The 19,275-nt window shown below is 34.2% G+C and overlaps 1 protein-coding gene across 7 annotated transcripts in view; it reads left to right on the top strand.

Annotated features, from left to right (window-relative positions):
* RALGAPA1 (Ral GTPase activating protein catalytic subunit alpha 1) overlaps positions 1-19,275 on the top strand; it is a 214,174-nt gene that overhangs the window by 182,975 nt on the left and 11,924 nt on the right. For all 7 annotated transcript variants that reach the window (XM_070358743.1, XM_005891799.3, XM_070358739.1 and 4 more), the window contains 2 exons: positions 992-1,150; positions 2,463-2,590. In XM_070358743.1, coding sequence (XP_070214844.1) covers positions 992-1,150; positions 2,463-2,590 — 287 coding nt within the window. The remainder of the gene's footprint in view (positions 1-991; positions 1,151-2,462; positions 2,591-19,275) is intronic.

The raw sequence follows: 19,275 nt of genomic DNA, 5'->3' as shown, positions 1-19,275 counted from the left end.
TTAACTGGACTTAATTCCTTTCTTTGTTTAAATCACATGTTTGTAATCCTGCCGTGTAGTAAGCAAGCCAAAATAAATCACTATTTCAAAAACAGAAATTGCCTGTATTTTAGCTCATACTAAGAATATTGACAACACTTATCCTAATTTTCTCATGCACACATTTCTGTCTACAGTATCTCAAGTTATCTGAAGGTAATACAAAAAACCCGTGAGTTAGGCACCAATAATGGACTCAAATGTTTGCAGTGGCAGAATCAATAAATTTACCAAGATAACCAAACTGTATATTAAAATACATGTTTAAACATATTTCCTTGAAGAAAACTCAGTACTGATGGATATTAAGTTAATTTTTCTAATAACTTAATAGAACTCTAACTTGTAGATACTTTTTATAATTTTAATGAACACAATGTCTGATTGCCAAGAACACCTTCATAGGCAAAATTTCATAGGCAAAGAAAACCTGGAAATAAATGTGTTAAGCCAAGTATAATCATCTTTCTCTTACTTCAAAGGTAATTTATGAATTATTTACTTCTTTTACTTCTCTTCCTGTTGCCTCCTTTAGTCCCTTTCACTTTCAGTCATAAGCACTTCCAAAGAGTGGTCAGAAAAAAAGAACAGTCTTAAATCAGTCACTCTTTAAAACACTCTTTTAAACAATTTTTGAAAAGGTTTGGTAGTGGAAAATTGGTGCAATTGCTGGTTAAGAAGAGTGGACTGTATGTGAATCTTTTTTAATCTAATTTCTCTGTTTCCCATTGACTGTAGACAGTTGAAAATTATCTGGTCTTCTGCAGCATCTCCTAACATCTTTTTGAGTGTTTGTGTTTTGCATGTTGTGAAAAATGGTCAAATGAAGTTTTAAAAATATTTTTAAAATTTCTTTCCCTTTTAATCTTTTTCTAGTATGTTGTCAGTAGCTGTATGACAATATTCACAGGGCCTTTCTCAAGCACTGTGAACTATTTTCTTGGTTTTCCAGTTGAGACATTTAGGAAATGATGAAGTGCACATTGTTTGGTCAGAGCATACTAGAGACTACAGGAGAGGAATTATTCCTACAGAATTTGGTGATGTCCTTATTGTAATATACCCGATGAAAAACCACATGTTCAGTATCCAGATAATGAAAAAACCAGAGGTAAGAATTCTTTATCTTACATTTTAATAAAATATTTTGAGTTCTATGTGGATTTATGAGTTTCTTTCTCTCAGATGAATTAGGCTATGTAAAAATTGAGAGGAGATGAGACACAGACTCAAGTAGCTATGTGAATTGTCCAAGGTTAGTTCAGAACAAGCTAAAACAGGAAAAACAGATAGAAATGTATTTGAATGGGACAAGGCTCGGTAGCGCCAGAGTGGAAGTTCCTTTACACTAACCTCACAAAAAGACTTAGCTTTATTAACAGGACAATTTAGAGTTTCCTAAAACACAAGGTAATCATTCCCTTTTAGAACAGTATGATTCCTATATTTTTAGTTAATACATTTTGTTAAGGTTACATGATTAGTTATGTCACTTAATAAATGAGAATTCTACAAAGTTTTAAAAAAGCAAGTAGTTCTAGTTGAATGTCTTATACGGCTGAAACACCTGAAGAAGTATTTTCTTTCAAAGAATAAAACTTTGGCAGTATTTTGGTGTTTGTTTTTTGGGGTTTTTTTGTTTTTTTTTGAGGACATTTTATTATGGAAAAACTAGTTTTTGACTGTTGATCATGAATCTTCTTGAAATGAATTGTTTCCCGTGTGTGAAACGATGCTTATGGCCAAATTTTTTTAGGATTCATCTAATCAGAGGTCAGCAAATGATGGCCAGTTTCCTGTTGTTTTCATATAACCCACAAGCTATGAATGTTACATTTTTAATGGGTTTTTCTCAGTTGAAAAATTGAAGAATATACAGCAGAGACAATATGTGGCCACAAAACATACAATATTTATTGTATTATCCATAGCTCATTCTTTGCCTTTAGCTGCCATTTGTACTAGCCATATTGAAATGGAATACTTTTGAAAATATCAGTCATTTGATAATAGTGCCAGATCTTTTTCTAATAAACCATTTAATAAAAAAAAATAATGTTTTAGGTTCATTGGTAAAGCTGGCATTGCATGAAAATAATAAAGTAACTTGAAGTGTTGGATTTTTGTATACAATTGAGGCTACAAAAATTGGAAAATTGGTAGGTAGTATAAGTTGTTTAATCAGTTACATGAAGCACATAATTCTTTTGAATGGAACCCCTGTAGACCTTTGGCATTTTTTGTTTTGTTTGTTGTCCTAGTATGAATGACCCATCTTGGCAGAAAATTTGAATAGCATTTCTACTAAAGGAAGAACTAAAGAGGAAGCAGAAAGATTGTTTTATATGCAAACTGTTTTGATTGTTGTTATTTACAGCCTTTTTCCAGTTTGAATTGTTAAATTATTCTAATTTCTCAATCAGGTTCCCTTCTTTGGTCCACTCTTTGATGGTGCTATTGTGAATGGAAAGGTCCTACCTATTATGGTTCGAGCAACAGCTATAAATGCAAGCCGTGCTCTGAAATCGCTGATTCCATTGTATCAAAACTTGTATCCTTTTTAACAGTTGGTTCAACAGTTGTTTTCTACTTTCCAAGGTAACTTCTTTTAATGTGCTAAGACCTATGGAGTTCTTGTTTATTGACATATAGATGATGGAGTGTTCCTCCCCAGTGTTTAAACAGTTACGGTATTTTCTTTTATACAGTTAGTCAGTACTTGTCTTTTGGTTAATTAATTAGAGCCCCATCATATACTGCTAATGGTGGTCTGCTAATCTGGGTGTGCGGAGATAACCAAAACAGTCATTACAAAGTACTCAGTCTAGTTGAGGAAATATATTGTTTTCAGTATCTATACTGTAATAAGAGTTATGCACAGAATGTTCTGCAAGTTATTATAACAAGGGGCCTCTCAGCTGGAAGGGATGGTGGTATCAGCAAACACTTCTGAGAATATAAGGCTTGACCCAATCTTGAAGGATAAATGAGTTAATCAGGTAGATGAGATTAAGAAGAGTATTCCAGGCAGAGGGAACAACATAAACAGAAACATGGAAGTATGAGAGGACATGGAGTGTTTTAGAACATGACTTCTGGAGCCAGATTGCCTGGACTCAAATATTGGTCACCTCTTCCTTAGTTCTGCAGCTTGGGCAAGTTATTTAACTTCTCCGCCTCATTTCCTTATCCATAAAATGAAGAATGATAATAATATCTAGCCTATAGTGTATTGAGAACTGAATGAGTCAATATGTGTAAAACTCTTAGAGCACTGCCTGGGACGAAATAGGCACACAGTTTTGTTTTTGTTTTTAATTTTACTTTATTTTTAAACTTTACAATATTGTGTTAGTTTTGCTAAATACCGAAATGAATCCGCCACAGGTATACACGTGTTCCCCATCCTGAACCCTCCTCCCTTCTCCCTCCCCATACCCTCCCTCTGGGTCGTCCCAGTGCACCAGCCCCAAGCATCCAGTATCGTGCATCGAACCTGGACTGGCGACTCGTTTCATACGTGATATTATACATGCTTCAATGCCATTCTCCCAAATCTTCCCACCCTCTCCCTCTCCCACAGAGTCCAACAGACTGTTCTATACATCAGTGTCTCTTTTGCTGTCTCGTACACAGGGTTATTGTTACCATCTTTCTAAATTCCATATATATGCGTTAGTATACTGTATTGGTGTTTTTCTTTCTGGCTTACTTCACTCTGTATAATAGGCTCCAGTTTCATCCACCTCATTAGAACTGATTCAAATGTATTCTTTTTAATGGCTGAGTAATACTCCATTGTGTATATGTACCACAGCTTTCTTATCCATTCATCTGCTGATGGACATCTAGGTTGCTTCCATGTCCTGGCTATTATAAACAGTGCTGTGATGAACATTGGGGTACATGTGTCTCTTTCCCTCCTGGTTTCCTCAGTGTGTATGCCCAGCAGTGGGATTGCTGGATCATAAGGTAGTTCTATTTCCAGTTTTTTAAGGAATCTCCACACTGTTCTCCATAGTGGCTGTACTAGTTTGCATTCCCACCAACAGTGTAAGAGGGTTCCCTTTTCTCCACACCCTCTCCAGCATTTATTGCTTGTAGACTTTTGGATCGCAGCCATTCTGACTGGCGTGAAATGGTACCTCATAGTGGTTTTGATTTGCATTTCTCTGATAATGAGTGATGTTGAGCATCTTTTCATGTGTTTGTTAGCCATCTGTATGTCTTCTTTGGAGAAATGTCTATTTAGTTCTTTGGCCCATTTTTTGATTGGGTCATTTATTTTTCTGGAGTTGAGCTGTAGGAGTTGCTTGTATATTTTTGAGATTAGGTGTTTGTCAGTTGCTTCATTTGCTATTATTTTCTCCCATTCTGAAGGCTGCCTTTTCACCTTGTTAATAGTTTCCTTTGTTGTGCAGAAGCTTTTAAGTTTAATTAGGTCCCATTTGTTTATTTTTGCTTTTATTTCCAATATTCTGGGAGGTGGGTCATAGAGGATCCTGCTGTGATGTATGTCGGAGTGTTTTGCCTATGTTCTCCTCTAGGAGTTTTATAGTTTCTGGTCTTACGTTTAGATCTTTAATCCATTTTGAGTTTATTTTTGTGTATGGTGTTAGAAAGTGTTCTAGTTTCATTCTTTTGCAAGTGGTTGACCAGATTTCCCAGCACCACTTGTTAAAGAGATTGTCTTTAATCCATTGTATATTTTTGCCTCCTTTGTCAAAGATAAGGTGTCCATATGTGCGTGGATTTATCTCTGGGCTTTCTATTTTGTTCCATTGATCTATATTTCTGTCTTTGTAGGCACACAGTTTTAAAAGTTAAATTGTTTTCGTTACTCATTCGTAAAGTGGATTTGTGTCTTCATATACTTTTTCTATATGATTAAAAACATTTCACTTATTTCTCTTCTACATAATAAACTGTAGATGTTAAGCTTTACAAGGAAGGCTTTTTAAAATACCCTATTGCATGTGAAATAGATGTATCATAAGTCTGCAGCATATGTTTTCTTCTTTTAAGAAACATTGACTTAAGTAACCTGATTTCTGTGTAATTTCTCATGTATTCTGACAGTGTGGAATAGAATTATAGGTAGATTCTGATGTGTTACATTGATTAATTAAGCTTAGTGACATTTATATAGCATTTCTTATTTGTAGTGGTTACATCTTCATTTACTTCTAGTTGAAAACTCAGATTTGAAGTGGTCATTGTTATGAAATGTAAAGATTCAGTTTATTATTTCCTGAATATCTCTAGAAAGCTTATTATGCATAAACTAATTTTGTCCACATTGTCAGCTCTACTACAATTGTCGTCTTTGTGACCTTTGCCTCTTGATAGTTCCCCTGATCCTGATGTTCATCCTGAGGTTAGTGTTTTCCATCATTTGATTTAAGACACAGTAGAAAGAATGCCTTTTTTTTTTTTTTTTTTAATTGGAGGATAATTATTTTACAGTATTGTGATGGTTTTTGCCATACATTGACATGAATCAAACACAGGTATACATGCGTCCCCCCATCTTGAACCCCTCTCTCCCTTTTCTCCCCTCCCTATCCCTCTGGGTTGTCCCAGAGCACCAGCTTCGGGTACCCTTCTTCATGCTTCGAATTTGGACTGGTTGTCTCTTTTACATATGGTAATATACATGTTTCAGTGCTATTCTCTCAAATCATCCCACCCTCACCTTCTCCCACTGAGTCCCAAAGTCTGCGTGTCCTTTGCTGTGCTACATGTAGGGTCGTTGGTGCCATCTTTCTAAATTCCATATATATGCATTATATACAGTAATATACAGTATTTGGGATTGCTGGATCCTATGGCAGTTCGTTCCGTTTTTAAGGAATCTCCACACTCTTCTCCATAGTGGCTGTACCAGTTTGCGTTCCCACCAAGAGTGTAAGAGGGTTCCCTTTTCTCCATACCCTCTCTAGCATTTATTGTTTGTAGACTTTTTGATGCTGGCCATTCTGACTGGTATATGGTGATACCTCAGTGTGGTTTTGATTTGCATTTCTCTAATAATAAGCAGTGTTGAGCATCTTTTCGTGTGTTTATTGGCCATCCATATGTCTTCTTTGGAGAAATGTGTGTTGTATTTTGGAGATTAATTCTTTGTCAGTTGTTTCATTTGCTATTATTTTCTCCTATTCTGAAGGCTGGCTTTTCACCTTATAGTTTCCTTCGTTGTGCAAAAGCTTCTAAGAATGCCTTAAATCTTTTGGGAAAGTGATGAGAGTGCGATTAGAGTGTAATACAAACCTCTACTTGCTTCTAGTGTCAATAGGAACTCAATTTATTGAACTAACACAAACTGTTTCTGGCCTGAGAGACAAACAGCATGTAAGATGCACATCTTACTAAGTAGTTCAAGTATACCAATGAAAAGTGAGGATATGGCTTAATTTCCTTTACCTGCACCTCTTGAGGACTATTTCCCATTTGCATGTTACACTAGAGGTATAATAGCTGGATTTGCAGTTAGAAACATTGATTTTAACCTGAGGTCTGCCTTGTGATCATAGTCAAGTCCCAGAATCTCTAATCCTAACTTTCTTCATCTTTAATAACAAACATGCTAATAACCATCTCAGAATTGTGGCAAAGAATAAATGAGATAATGAATTTTAGATGCGCCTAGTAAATGAAATAAGGTACATTATTTTGTGCCGTGATTAATTCTGTTATGTGTAAAGATTACAGTCAATATAAAACAACTCTACCCAACAGCAAGGAATTGCCTAATTGGGTTTTTATATTTGGTTGGTTGGTCGGTTAATTGATTGAATTGGATTTTCAGGCTTGTTTCATGAAGTTCTTATAGTTAATCTTGCTGAGACATTAATAGATACTACACTGGAGAAAATTCTAAGATGAAGAGAGAGAATTTAAGATGAAAACAGTAAATATGAACACTTTACCCAGCAGATGTGAGGAACTTCTATCAGGAAAACCACTTCAGCAACAATCAGTAAAAATATTAAATCAAATCAAACAAGTTTTTCTTGACTTAGAAGCTTGAATTTAGAAGCTGTATAGAAGTTGTTTCCCCATAATATTTAAGTATATTGTAGAGATACTCTTAGCCTTTGCTGATCTGAAGAACTATATTCTCTTTTCACAAAGGTTCACAAAGGTGTATATTAATTTTAAACATTGAGGGAATTGACAATATAGATAGATTACTTGATTTTTAAGCGGAAGTTTACATAATAAATTACAACTAGATGGTTTCATTTTAAGATACTAAACTATAGATCTCCTTTCATTTTAAATAGTGAATATTTCAGAAATAATAAAATTTTAAATATGTAGTTTTGACAAATTCAGATAAGTTCACATTAAGGAAAAAAATCATGTATTCTAAAACAGATCAATAAAGCTTATGAGAAATTACAATAAAAATTGAGATCTCAATAGGCTTTGAAAACCATCAGGTTCTATTTTAATCCTCATAAGAGAAATGGAGTAAAAGAATATGTAATAAACTCAATTATATTTGGATAATTGAACTGCTGTGTCAGTTATTTTATGCCCAATAAAAGTACCCACTAAGATTCCACAGCATAAATTGTGCTATTTATGATCATTAAATACAGCTTAAATTTTATCCTAGGAACATCTTCTGTATCTATGAATCTAATGCTGTTCACTAAACGAGGACAATATTGATTGTCATATGCTGCCCAAATCGATCATGCTGGCAGCCAGAATTACAGTAATCTGTCAGTATTGATGACTGTCTTTCAAGCTTTGAAACCTCTCCTTCACTTCACTTGTCATTTCTTGCATTACTTGTACTTGAAAAGCATTTCCTTACAACTTCTGACTTTCTCAGCTAGGTTTTGTTGGTTTTTTTTTTTTGTCTCGAGCTCAATTTGTTGGTTTGATCATGCAGTTAGAATTGAAATGCATCACTGGGGAGGAAGAGTAGGCACATTCTGGGTAACCACTGGACCTGAGGACTATTTCAGGTTGATGTTTAGCCATCATTTAGTAGTTACCTGTTGAAAGAGAGTGTATGTGTGTTTTGGTGTGGGGTTTGGGGTTTTTTTTAGATGTTTTTGACTTTTTTGTAAGAATATAATTCTAAAACATCAATTTCATGATTAAAAGTCATATCATGGCTTTTTCTTAAATAAAAATTTTAAATTATTTGTTTTGATTCCAGAGACATTAAGACTGTGTATAAATGTTAAATATGTTGATATTATATACATCCTATTTTTCTTTAATGTGAGACCTATTATACATAGAAAATTTTCAGAAGTTATAGTATATAATCATATTGTATTTGGGTTCTCAGAGAAGCAATCAGTAGGATGTGTGTTCTTAAGTATATATAGAGAGAGAGGTTGATTTTAAGGAATTGACTCACATGGTTGTGGGTACTGGCAAGTCTGAAATCTGTGGGAGTTAGGGTAGAGATAGTACTCACACCTAAAAATTACCTTCAGAGCAACATCTAAGCTGGTATTTAACCAAAAACTGGGTACCGTGGCCTAGCCAAGTTGACATAAAATTAACCATCTCCCATGTCTTAGTTTTCTTAAGTTTTCTTCTTAGCCTTTCTTACTCCAAGATATAATTTGAAAAAACTTTTATCAGTCTTAAATATGATGAATAATTAGTTTAACCACCACCAGGTAAGAAGATAGAACTATACTGTTTTTCTTCTATCAAAAATATTTATTGATCACTTACATAGTAATGGTAAATATTTTGAGAGAAATGCAAAGACAAATCAGATGGTAATCTCTTATAAAGTTTATAATTTAATAAGAGAGAGAATATATATTTACACTAAAAATTACACAAGGTAAAATGTGTCACGGTCAGGTTGTAGATAAAATGCTTTGGGAGTCCTGAAGAAAAGATCATTACTTTGGAGTCAGAAAACTAGGGAAGAATGTGTAGAAAATCTGGGCCTCAAAGGTGAGATTTGAGTAGGTGGAATGGAGCATGTCTGTTATAATCCTTGCCGTTTATATTTTTAGATTTTTATGTATATATGTGTATAATACATATGTAATATTCTGAAATATACATTATAAGGGATATTATGAAACTAAATGGTTATCTTTTAAAAAAACACTTTCCTCCTAGATTTAATATTCTTCCCTACCAAACCAATATCATTTGATTTCTTCTAATCTGTTTAGATTTGACTTTTTTCGTAAATGCCAGAAATGGGTTTCTGTTTAACTTTATCAGACAAATTACCAGAAGTCAATGATCATTCTTCAATTAGTCACAGTTTGTTATCCCTGCAGTTCTGCTACTCAAATGTAAAGAACCTGTTGCAAAAGTATAAGAGCCAAAACGAAATGAAATGTAATTGATTGGCTCCGCTAATGCAGTTTGCCATTCATTACGATAGAACATTATAAAACCTCTTAGGGAGGCCCATCAATATTGCTGCCATTTCATGTTAGAAGAAAGTGAGTTTATTGAGAAACTACATAAATTTATATATCTACTGTCTTTTGTAGATCATTTCCTCCAAAGATAATATTGATAAATACAGACTATCCTAAGTCCTTAATTATAAATTAATTATTTTTTAAAGTGTGGCAGCTGACTGTTGGGAAATCAGCATGGGCTTCAGAATCCAGAACCGTTTATTAAGTGTGTCACTGTCTTTCTGTCTGATTTTTATTTAATCTGTAAAAAGAGTACCAAACTCAGGAATGTTGTAAGGATTAAATGAGATTATCCATATGAAGCACTAAGCAGCCTGTCTGCCATGTAGCAAGAGCTCAGAAAATGTGCTTTTACATATTATTATACTTTAACATGTATTGACAGATGAAGTATTTTTATCCTATTCTGATAGGAAAAGAAAGCACTACCAGCATCTTACCTGTTTTGTCACATCCAGCATGACAGTATGGTCCGCATATGGTCCAATCTAGATAGTTGGGTTATATCATAGTACACCAGAAAGAAACTAGAAAACTATCAGGTGATTGTCCAACTTTTCCGTAAAAACAAAACTTGAAGTTTCTCTACTTCTGTATCTTTACGAACTTCTGACCTGTGCTAGAAAGGAACTTTTTCTCTATTAAACCCTTATGTTGTTGATATTAGTGACAAAGATGCACTAGTGTGCCTACGTTATTATTAAGTATACCTACTACATAATATGTAAGTTTTATTCTAGTCTTCTTTTAAATATAAAAAACAGTAGTAGATTCATATGCTATTTGGGGATTTCAGAGAGCAAAGAATGAAGGATGTAAAGCTGAAATTACTCTAACCTTGTTTAATGAAGGAATTGCGGTGCTTTTAATCCATTAATTTCCTTTACTAAATATAAGGGATTTTGCTATTGAATTTTTAGTAACTCAATAATGGAATTAAAATTAAACTATGGATCACAGATCTCCGCATTTTCTTCTAACTGCTTTTCCTCTCAAACACTAGAATACAGCCTATTTAAATCTTAACTTTTGCTTGCCAAACCACTGTTACCGTCCATCTGTTCATGCCAATTGTAAAGAAGGTTCGGTTTTTAGTGAAGCTTTGCATTTCACATAAGGTATGTGAAGTGAAATTTCACAAGGGACATGATGGATCCTGATTCTTAGTGATAAACCTTTGGGGCCATCAGGGTTGGCATATGGTCCAGTATGATATGAAGGCTTGGGTTCCCTGGCTTCACTTCTTTGGCGTGAAGCTGATAAAACCTGGCTCTTGAGTATTATTTCACTGGACACCAATCATGGGCAGCAGGAACTGCCCATTTAACTCTCTGTGGGAAGGAAGCCCAGAGAGCATTCACAATGGTACCATTGTCGAGTTGCAAACTGCTCTGAACAGCTTGACGGCACTAGGGAGGAGGGGAAGGGGTTGCTTTACTAATTGCTGTTGAGAAAAAGAGAAGCAGCAAAATAGCTGTTGTAGAACTGATGTTTCTACATTTACTTATTCTCTCTTGATAAAGGTGTTGATTTTTATTTAGCACATACCTGCTATCAAAAAGAAAGCAAATAAATATATTTAAGCAACCACCTGTAGTAATTCCGTTAACAGCCCACAAAATTATAGCAGAGCAAAAATCAGTTTTCCTTTAGGATATTTTTATGTTTAAATGAAATGAAAATAATGTTTTGTAATCCTGATAGAAATTTAAAATAAAGGACAGTGGATTAAAACCACCAAAGTTTATACATCACATAAGGTTAGAGACAAATTTGACTTAATTTCCTTTACTGTGTGCTTTTAACAATTCCTGAATATCATCTGAATATATATAAGCTATACTGATACAGAAATATAAATCAATTTTATGCATAACAGTCACAAATCTTAAGGTTAAATACTAGATTTATCATTTAAATGAGGTGATGCCTGTTTCAGTCACTCATGATTATCTTTCTCTCCTTGAATTCTATTTTGGATATCTTTTTTAAAAGTGAGTCAGTGTATGCTGTAATATTTATATAAACACCACTCTAGGTCTTTACATTTTCTTCTGGTCAGTCTAATCAAGCAGTTGGAAGTTCTCATGCAAAAAAAACAATGATGTACAACTTAAAAAAATATTAAAAGCTTATTTCAGCCCCCAAGATCCTGACCCTATAATATATTTCCATAGATGATTCTTTTTTTCCAGCAGAAATTAAGTTGACTAAATTATACTGCAGTATTGTAATTTATACAACATGTCCTTTCAAAGGATCAGGGAGAGTTATTTTAAGAAAAGTTTTTCAATCTATAGATTTTTAAAATTTTGATGTCCTTGCTAAACTGAAGGAAAATCAAATGCATGTTTTATAAAATTAGTAACATTCTGTAAAATTTAACTACTATTCCATCTCTCATATCCGCTTAAATTGTTTTAGTAAATGAGCACCCAGTGCAATATTTCAAAAACAGTAATTCATTGAATACCCATTCTTCCTTTTACTACAGAATAGATTATAGTTAAGTCAAGATTAATGGGTAGATTTTAACGTTAAAGTCCTGTCTCTGAGCCTGTTATTCCCTGGGGGCATATAGTGCATTAGTTTAAGCCAATATATTGTTTATCATAGATTCTATGACACTGTCTTAAATGATGGGTTGCTGTACCCTGTAACTATTTACCATGATAATAAATCACTTTGTGTACTCCCAATAATTATAGCATTTAAACAAAATCTTAATTAAGTTAGTGCACATTTAGGTAGAGATAACACTTAAGTAATTGTACACTGTAAAATTTCACTTAGTTATTTTTTCCCTTTTTGCAGTCTTCTGACATAACCCAAGTTTAGTATTTATTCCAAACACATTGATTTCCTTAACTTAATGTATTGAAATTTTTGTTCCTAAAAGGAAAAAACACAAGTGATTGTTTCTAATTTTCCCTCAATATTTTAAAAATTCTTACTCTAATACTTAGTAGTTCTGAAGCAGTTCTCTGTTGACTGTGAAAGTCTCATTATTACTTAGTGATAATATTTTCAAGCAGATCTTACTGAGAATGAGAGTACAAAATTTTAATTGTATTAAATTTGAAATCCAAGTAACTTAGTTTTTCTTGTAGATGATTTGGTTTATACAGCTTTCATGAAAGTGAAACATATACATATTTGATAATGTTAGTGCTTTTTAGAAGCTGCTAATGATTATTGGATTATTAAATCAGGAAGGATTTTCAGAACCTTTAGGTAGGTTTAAATTTTTAATCCTATTTATTTAAGGTTAATCTTTTTAAGTGTGTTTACATAAATTTTGTTATATAGAATTGGGTTTATCAACTTTTTACTTACTGTTTTCATTTAATAATTGACTGATTTATGAGCAATTATATATGGTCCAAATTTTATACAACTCCAGCTTTCAATAATAGGACTATCCTCACAGTGCCTTAGCACCTGTTATGGATTTTGAGTCATCTGGCAGCCCATGGGACTTAGATAAAGAAGTACCAGGTGTCCTGCCTGTCTCCTAATTGAGACGCAGTGAAAACAATATAGACTTGGCAGTATGGTTAAAAGGATGGATTAAAGCCCAGCTTTGTCTACTCTGACAAATCACAGCTTTTCCTTCATGGTGTAGATAGTATCAACTACTAAAGAATTTCATTAATATTAGACATCATAAAAATCATACACAATTATTTGTCATAACCTGTTGTGGATTTTCAGAATTTCTGTTTAACAATTCTAAGATTCATGCTGTTTATGTAGGAGAATTTTATTTTTACTGCATATGAACTAGACTCCATGTTCCTTAAAGAAATTAGTTGCTGTAGGAAAGAAATGGAGTGTTAATTTACTAGATCTTTATAAAGTAAGCAATATACCTTACTTTTATCTTATAAAGGAGCGGTGCCTTTTAGTCTGTGGGATACTTCATTGCCCTGTGTATTTCAGGAAGGTATCCCACTTTACTCCTGATAATAATAGTCATGAGATCCTTGAGTTGTACTTATAAAATATATCTACCTATATACTATATCTCAATAAAATTCTAATTTTCCATTATGTTTTCAAGATCCTATAATGATACTACTTCAGAATGTTTGAAAATATTTCATGGCCTTTTAGAACTGAAAAGCCAAATGTGGTTTATTTTCTCATTTTTTAGATCATGTTATAGATTTTTACTATACTACATATGGGATTCAACTATATAAACAAACATTTTTTGAAAATTGCCAATCTTAGAAGTTAAGCTAATAGTCATTGTGTTGGCCATCCCTGAGCTGACTAAAATGCCTTTTATACTTTTTTTTCCATCTAAAATTCGTATCATTGAGATAGTCTGTAGAAAAGCACTGGACTCTTAAATGACCAAGGTTCTAGTCCCAACTACCAGTCAGTCAGCAGCTTTGTTTTTCTAAGCAAATCTTTATATTCTCCTTCAAGGCAAAGCTTATTGTTGAATAAGCATTTTGCTGAGTTTCCTGAAATTAATGTTGGTAGATCTTTGTTGTATCCTTCCTCAAGTTCTGACTTGTCCTAAAATATTCTCTCTAAATGATGCCTTGGGATCAGTCCTCTCAAGATTGCCTTTTTAAAACCTTAAATATTTAAATTCCCAAGTATTTTTTTCAAGGATATTTTTACCTCTCTTCTTAGAGTGTACAGAGCAGTTTTGGATTTCTGCCTAAAATGATTTTGAAAATACCTTTCATTTTATTTTATCTACAGAGATATTCCCAGTTTCTTTCCTTTTCTCCCTTCACTGCAGATGGCCACTTGGATGATAAGTAGAATTGATGAAAAATTTTTTAATTTCTTAAAAAAAAAATTATCCCAACCAGTGGGACAAAATGTTTATTTCAGTGCTAAATTGTAATGAGTTGTGATTACGTTGAACATTATAGCATTTCTTCTGTGGGCAGTTATTTTATGTTAATATCAGCTTTCTTTTAATGTTATACCTTACATAGGTATACACAGTGCTTTACTCACTTCTTTCAAAAAAAAAGTCAGCTAGATTAAGGATAGGGGTAGAACCAAACTCTTCCTCATAAGTAAGATTCAAACTCTGTCTCTAAATTCAATCTTAGGAAGGTCCCAACTATATTTGCCCCAAGGGGTTTGTCTCTGGAGAGCCTAATTGGGATTAGAGGAAGCAGGCTCTCTGCATAAGTGAAGTCGCTCAGTTGTGTCCTACTCTTCACTACCCCATGGATTGTAGCCTACCAGGCTCCTCCATCCATGGAATTTTCCAGGCAGAAATACTGGAGTGGGTTGCCATTTCCTTCTCCAGGGGATCTTCCCAACCCAGGGATTGAACCCAGGTCTCCTGCATTGTAGGCAGACACTTTACCATCTGAGCCACCAGGGAAATCAACAGGCTCCTAATCAATTATCAACCAACTTGATTCATTCCTTCTATAGTTTATAAACAGTCAAGGAGTACTACTGGGTCTTGTACTAGGTGCTGGAGATATTAAGATAGAACGGCATGGCCTCCGCCCTCAGACATTAGTCTCCCACTAGTTTATTAGAAGAACAAGCATGAGGAAAGAGGCGCACTTGGTGCTTAACAGCTGGCTCTGGAGAGCAGGAAGAGGCTCGATTGGTGGCATTTATTGAGTTCCATGATGTGAAAACTCCCACCAGAGTCAATACCAAGCTACCAACCATCTTGCAAACTTTGTAAATAAGGTAGGTAGTATTCACAAAAAAATTTAAGTCACTATGCAAAACTCTCTCTCTTCCTGCAATTACCATTCTTGGAATTTTCTATAGAGAGAAGGCAGACGAAATTCCTAACTGGTAAAACAGCAAAGAAACCACATTCCTATGAGTGTGGGCAAGTGCTTACTGCATTAGGAATTTCAGAATGGGCCTTGAATCCCTGAGGCTGTGCTGTCAAGCACAGATACAGATACTTCATACTTTGCCTTTACTCAAAAAGGAGTCAGTAGGGGTTTTGTTTGTTTTGGAAAGAAAACATTAAACTTGAATTTAAGAGGAATTAGTTAGGCAGTGATAGGCCTTTGATGTCTGCTTATAATTTTCGTAACACCTTTTTATGAAAAATTATACTTTATATTCGTTCTTACATACTACATGTGTACACACATATATACATATATAAACACACATACATACACACAAGTTTCAATTTCTTTGAAGCTAGTCACAAATTACATTGGACGTATAAATCCCCTGATTACACTGTATTGTTAAGAAAATTATTATGGAGAATGAAAAATTAAAAACCAAATCTACCTTTAAAAAAATTACCTTTTGTCTGTTTTTCCTATACATTAGTAAAGTTGAAATAAGTGGCACTAATTAACTATTTACCATCTCTTTTCTTCATATTCTCTTTTTTCTCATGAGAAATCAGTTTTCTCAGAATAACTCAGAAGTTCCTCTTGTACGTACCATAGACAAGTTTTATCAAAGCATTCTTGCAAATGAATGCATTTATATATTTCTTAAACTGGTACTGAAAAGTGTCCACATGGAGATAACACTTGCTATTTATTACGTTGGTGCAAACATAATTGTGGTTTCTGACCGTGAATTTTAAATCATAACTAGGCTCCAATGGATCTTTATTAGTCAAAATAAAAACCATTACAATCAACACATTATTTAGTAACGAGAAATAAGTTGGTTTATTCCTAAAGCATAAAAATATGTTGTTTTGGGATTCAATGAACTCTTGGAAAGAATTTTCTGCATTCTGCTGGTTGTGGAAGCATTTTCCCTGCAAGAAATTGTAGAGATTCTTGAAGAAGTGGTCGCAGGTGAGAGATCAGGTGAATATGGCGGATGAGGCAAAACTTAGTAGCCCGATTCAGTCAACTTTAGAAGTGTCGGTTGTGTGACACGCACTTGGGCGTTGTCATGGAGAATTGGGCCCTTTCTGTTGACCAGTGCTGGCTGCAGTTGTGGCAGTTTTTAGTGCATCTCATCGATTTGCTGAGCATACTTCCCAGTTATAATGGCTTCACTGAGATTCAGAAAGCTGTAGTGGATCAGATGGGCAGCAGACCACCAAACAGTGACCATGACTTTCTTTGGTGCAAGTTTTGCTTTGGGAAGTGTTTTGGAGCTGCTTCTTGGTCTCACCACACTAAGTTGGGCATTGCCAGTTGTTGTATAAAATCTACTTTTTGTTGCCTGTCACAGTCTGATCAAGAAATGCTTCATTGTTGTTGCATAGGATAAGAGAAGACAGCACTTCAAAACAATGTTTTTATTTCTGGTCAACTCATGAGCACCCACTTATCGAACTTCTTCATTTTTCCAATTTGTTTCAAATGCCGGAAGACCATAAAATGGTTGATGTTGAGTTCTTCCGCAACTTCCCATGTAGTTGTGATATGACCAGCTTCGATGGTCTCTCTCAAATGGTTGTCAACTTCAGATGGCCAGCCACTACACTCCTCATCTTCAAGCCTCGCGTCTCCTTTGCAAAACTTCTTGAACCAGCACTGCACTGTACATTCGTTAGCAGTTCCTGGGTCAAATGAGTTGTTGATGTTGTGAGTTGTCTCTGCTGCTTTACGACTGATTTTGAACTCAAATAAGAAAATTGCTCAAAATTGCTTCTTATCTAACATTATTTCCATAGTCTAAAATAAATGTAAACAGCAAATAATAAGTCAGCAAAAAAAAAAAAAGCAAGAGTTGCAAATAAGATGATGTATAACATAACCACATTAATTTAGAATGTGTTCCAGTATCAAACGGCAAATTTCAACAGTGCAAAAACCGCACTTTTGCACCAACCTGATAGAAGGACTTGAGTCAGAGGTCAAAATAACTGTTTTTAACATTCACATTAAGATGTGGCACAGAGAATTCATGCATCTCTTTCCAGGAGTGGGCTGAAATTGAACCCTAGTTTCATGACAGCTGATCTTGATCCAGTGACACAGGGCCATTAATTATTATTTCACATTAAAATCAAAAGTAGTTACTTAAAATGCATACTGATGTTAACATTGTGTTAATGAAGTACAGATTGGGTTTAAACTATTTATACTATAAAAAATATTTAGTTCCTTTTTCTTATTTTTAGAATGGGTAATACTCCTTCCCCCCATTTCTGCTTTTGCAGAAAGTAGAAGGAAAGGAGGATTAGTGGATAATTATATTGCTGTGATTGCAGCACCTGTGTGTTATTTCTTTTGATTGGCTAGTTCTGTATTAAAGATTCCTACCAGCCAAAAGTCTCCTTCATCAAATGGTTTTTTACTAGCTAGTTTTGGCTTGGGTTGTTTTAGATTTGCAACAAAAACTGTCTTAATTCAACTTAGACTTGTACTTTAAGTTTTACTCTGAATTTGTAAGTATGCCATCACCTTTTTAGCATCTCACCCATTTCATTTGTAATTTCAATGCCAATGGCAACATACAATTGCAGTAGGAATATAGCTTGAATTGTTATTATCCATCAGGTTTGTGTAGGCCACTCAATTTGTAGGTACTAATAACTCTTCCCTAGAGAGCTGCCTTTTAAGGAGTAAGTGGGTAACCTATTTTAAGGACATGTAGGAATTAACTGTTTGGAATTATGGTTACCATTGCAGATGCTAACATCACTGTTTGGAACTTTATAATCATCTTAGTCACAAAAGGCTCCTTGTTTGTGGACTCAGGATTATGGTTTAAGTACTTCAAGTTCAGTATATCACCTTAATATATGTTTTCCAAAGTAAAAGAAGAAAAGACGTAAGTATGTAGATTGGGTTGCTTTGATATTATTGTTTGTGCTTTATTTGACTACAGCAAACTTGGAAAATTAAAAAGAATTTAGCTTTTAGAATGTGGTTTACTGTAGTCTACTGTTACTAAGCTAACTATTTTCTGAAAATAATCCCCCAAAAGGAAACTGCAGACATCACCGTTACAGTTTTTCATTTAAATTCAACCATCAGTGATTGTTTTCCTTTACTCTGCCACCTATACTTGGACTTTAAAAATTGTTTAGTGAGCATTATTACCTCTAATGTTTTTTTGCAATTTTATTAAATACATCATGTGGTTTTTCTACAAAATGAATACATTATGTCTAGATAATTTCAGTTTGTATAGTTTTATATATTGAAGTTTCTTCAGAGTTTTATGAATCACCTTTTATATAGTAAAATAGAATTATACCCCAAAATGTATCTTTTCTAGATATTCATTTCTTGTTCTAATAAATTTTACTACTTTGGAAGTATTCTCCTTGCTTTAGAAATACTAAATTTGCTTTCTCTCTGCCTAATTTTTGTGTAAACTCTAAATATAATAAGATAAAGTAAAATATTTCATTTATAGGCCCTCTGAAAGTAGAGCATTTTAAAAGCAGGTAGGTGTCTCCACCCTACTTTTCATGAAGCATTTTACCCATTCAAGCAGACTTTTAAAAACAGCTTGTTTTGATAGCAGACTGTTCTCCTGTGGGCCTTCAGCCTTTGCTTCCTGGCAGCACCTTTGGTGCGAAAAGAGAGTGATCAATTGGGAGACTATCAGTGCCAGCATGCATAGAGTGATAAGTTAACACACCACTGGGAATTTCTAGGGCCCACCAAGATACTTCACTTCTAATGTGCTAACAAGCTCATTTTTCTACCTCTTGCCTCTTCAGTTATTTTTTTTCTCAGAAGAGCTTAGAAGTTGAGTGCATCAGGCATAATGAAAAGCTCTGTAGGAGGGAGAAGCAATAACCCCATTTTTCCCTTTTCAGCCAAATAGAAAATTAGTTTCTGGTAATACACAAAGGCCAGTATTTTTTGTACAAGGGGCACTGCTGTGAATCAAAGGACTCTATTAA

The sequence above is a fragment of the Bos mutus genome, chromosome 21 (assembly GCF_027580195.1).
Source record: "Bos mutus isolate GX-2022 chromosome 21, NWIPB_WYAK_1.1, whole genome shotgun sequence".
NCBI lineage: Eukaryota > Metazoa > Chordata > Mammalia > Artiodactyla > Bovidae > Bos > Bos mutus.
This window is presented reverse-complemented; position numbering and strand designations above follow the sequence as displayed.